The sequence below is a fragment of the Colobus angolensis genome, unplaced genomic scaffold (assembly GCF_000951035.1).
Source record: "Colobus angolensis palliatus isolate OR3802 unplaced genomic scaffold, Cang.pa_1.0 Scaffold34, whole genome shotgun sequence".
Taxonomy (NCBI): domain Eukaryota; kingdom Metazoa; phylum Chordata; class Mammalia; order Primates; family Cercopithecidae; genus Colobus; species Colobus angolensis.
The window spans coordinates 5,081,853-5,084,578 of record NW_012116710.1 but is presented as its reverse complement, the minus strand read 5'-3'; the positions used below and the strand labels follow the sequence as shown (position 1 = coordinate 5,084,578).

The window sequence follows — 2,726 nt, the reverse complement described above, 5'->3', positions numbered from 1 at the left end:
GAGCTTGCAGTGAGCTGAGATCCGGCCACTGCACTCCAGCCTGGGCGACAAAGCGAGACTCCGTCTCAAAAAAAAAAAAAGACAGAAAATGGCTGCCCTGTACTTCTACTCCTCCCCTTTCCCAGTGGCTGCCGCCATACAGAGGCCAACACCTCGAGCCCAGGTGATGGTGAAGTGAGAAAATGGAAGGAACAAGGTTCTTCACCTCTGGACTGTTACAAGAATGAGCAATAGCCAGGTGTGGTGGCTCACACCTGTAATCTCAACACTTTGGGAGGCCAAGGCGGGTAGATCATTTGTCAGGAGTTTGAGACCAGCCCGGCCAACATGGCAAAACCGCATGTCTACTAAAAATACAAAAATTATCCACGTGCGGTGGTGGGTGCCTCTAATCCCAGCTACTCGAGAGGCTGAGGCAGAAGAATCACCTGAACCTGGGAGGCAGAGGTTGCAGTAAGCCGAGATTGCACCACCGCATTCCAGCCTGGGCAACAGAGCAAGACTGTCTCAAAAACGAAAAAAAAGAAAGAAAAAAAAAAAATGAGCAACAGTCTCTATTTCAGTAATTCTCTTCCAGGGTCTCTTTGTTATAGCATCTATACCTGGACCCCAACCAACAAAGGTGAAGCGAGCTGTGCAGGGGGAGGATCTGTTTCCTGGGGGCAGTGTGGAAGGGAGTGGTGGGGAGAGACAGGAGCGGGGAAGACACGAGACAACAAGATGAGACCATCAGGGAGAAATCTCCATGGTTAGAGAACAAGAACAAGGCTGTGCACGGTTCTCTGTTCTCTGGGTAAACCGATTCTCTGGGTAAACCAACCTGGCTTGGCATTCTGCCTGTAGCTGCACTAATTCCAACATATTTCTGCCACTGAAGCCAAAAGATCCTTACTTCAGACTCTCCCTCCCTATTCTGGGATAATATAGGCTCTCAATGCCTGATAGGAAACCCTTGGGCAGAGATGTACATTGCAATGCAGAATTTTCCAGAGTGGAGAAGGTAATGGCACACATATACCATTGGTTATGGAAGCTATTAACTTTTTTTTTTTTTTTGAGACAGGGTCTCGATCTGTCTCCCAGGCTGGAGTGCAATGATATGATCATAGCTCACTGCAGCCTCAAAGTCCCAGGCTCGAGCAATCCTCCTGCCTCAGCCTTCTGAGCAGCTGAGACTACAGACTCATGCCACCACCCCAGCTAAGTTTTGTATTTTTGGTAGCGATGGGGTCTCACTATGTTGTCCAGGCTGGTCTCAAACTCCTGCTCTCAAGTGGTTCTCCTACCTCAGCCTCCCAAAGTGCTGGGATTATAGGCATGAGCCTCTGCACTCGGCTGGAAACTATTAACTTACATCATCCTCACAATAATCCTATGAAGTAAATATAAGTATTACTACCACGTTACAAATGGGAATCTGAGGACCGGGTCGTTGAACTGCCAAGTCCTGGGTCAGGCAGCCAGGTGGCGGCAGAACCAGGATTTGAACCTAGGCCCTCTGGCTATAGAATCGTGTGTCTTTTCTTCATGCTATCTGCCTCTCATGGCGACTGATGTGTCTTTGGGGACCTCTTCTAGAGCCCCAGGCCCCCACCCTATTCCAGGGGCTGAGGCCCAGCTCCCTCCAAGAGGCCCCGCCCACCATCTGCCCCACACCAGTCACCTCCACTAGAGAGAAGTCCTTGAAGCTGGTGTCGGTCATCAGGACGTACTTCTCATTGGGAATGCCTCCCAGGATGAGCACAGGTGACTGGTCCACAGTGTGCCACAAGGGCCTCGATGAGATACCCACAAAGTACCAGGGCATCAGGTCGAAGAGCTGCCAGGGAGGGACAGGAGGGATGCCAACACTCCCGCCGCTCTCCTGAGGCTCCATCTCATTTAGGTCCAAGGCCTGACCTGGACCCACAAGGCCCCACGCAATTTGTCCTTCTCACTTCCTTGACCTCATTCCTTACCATTCTCCCCTTCACCCCCCCTCTCCCAGCCACACGACCTCTTCTCTGCTCAGACCTCCCAGGCACACGCCCACCTCAGGGCCTCTGCTTCTCCTGATGAAATGCTCTTCCCCTAGTATCCATGTGATTCTCTCCTTGGAAGCTTAAACTTCTCAATGAGGCCTTTCTTGACCATCCTATTAAACATTGCACTCTCCTTCTGCACAGACCCAACTCCTGTTGTCCTGTTCCGTTTCTCTCCAGAGCACTTACTGCCCTTTACCCTACTACGGAATTCACTTGATTTTCACATTTACCAGTTTGCCGGGTTGCCATCTGTCTCCCCTACTACGGTGTCAGCTCCAGGAGGGCAGAGATTTGGGTCTGTGGGTTCACTGCTGTGTCCCCATGATGCAACAATGTGTGCTCAGTAAGTGCCTGCTGAGTGACAGCATGAATGAATGGGTGAATGCATTGGGATTAAGAATATGGATATAAGGCCAGGCGCGGTGGCTCACGCCTGTAATCCCAGCACTTTGGGAGGCTGAGGCGGGTGGATCACCTGAGGTCGGGAGTTCCAGACCAGCCTGCCAACATGAAGAAACCCCATCTCTAATAAAAATAAAAATAAAAAAATTAGCTGGGTATGGTGGCACGTGCCTATAATCCCAGTTACTCAGGAGGCTGAGGTAGGAGAATCGCTTGAACCCGGAAGGCAGAGGTTGCGGTGAGCTGAGATTACACCACTGCACTCCAGCCTGGGCAACAAGAGCGAAACACTGTCTCAAA

The 2,726-nt window shown here is 51.0% G+C and overlaps 1 protein-coding gene across 1 annotated transcript in view; it reads right to left on the bottom strand.

Annotated features, from left to right (window-relative positions):
* Positions 1-2,726, bottom strand: part of CATSPERG (catsper channel auxiliary subunit gamma) — a 33,010-nt gene that overhangs the window by 19,892 nt on the left and 10,392 nt on the right. The window contains exon 7 of the mRNA XM_011952515.1: positions 1,657-1,819. Within this exon, the coding sequence (XP_011807905.1) occupies positions 1,657-1,819 (163 nt within the window). The remainder of the gene's footprint in view (positions 1-1,656; positions 1,820-2,726) is intronic.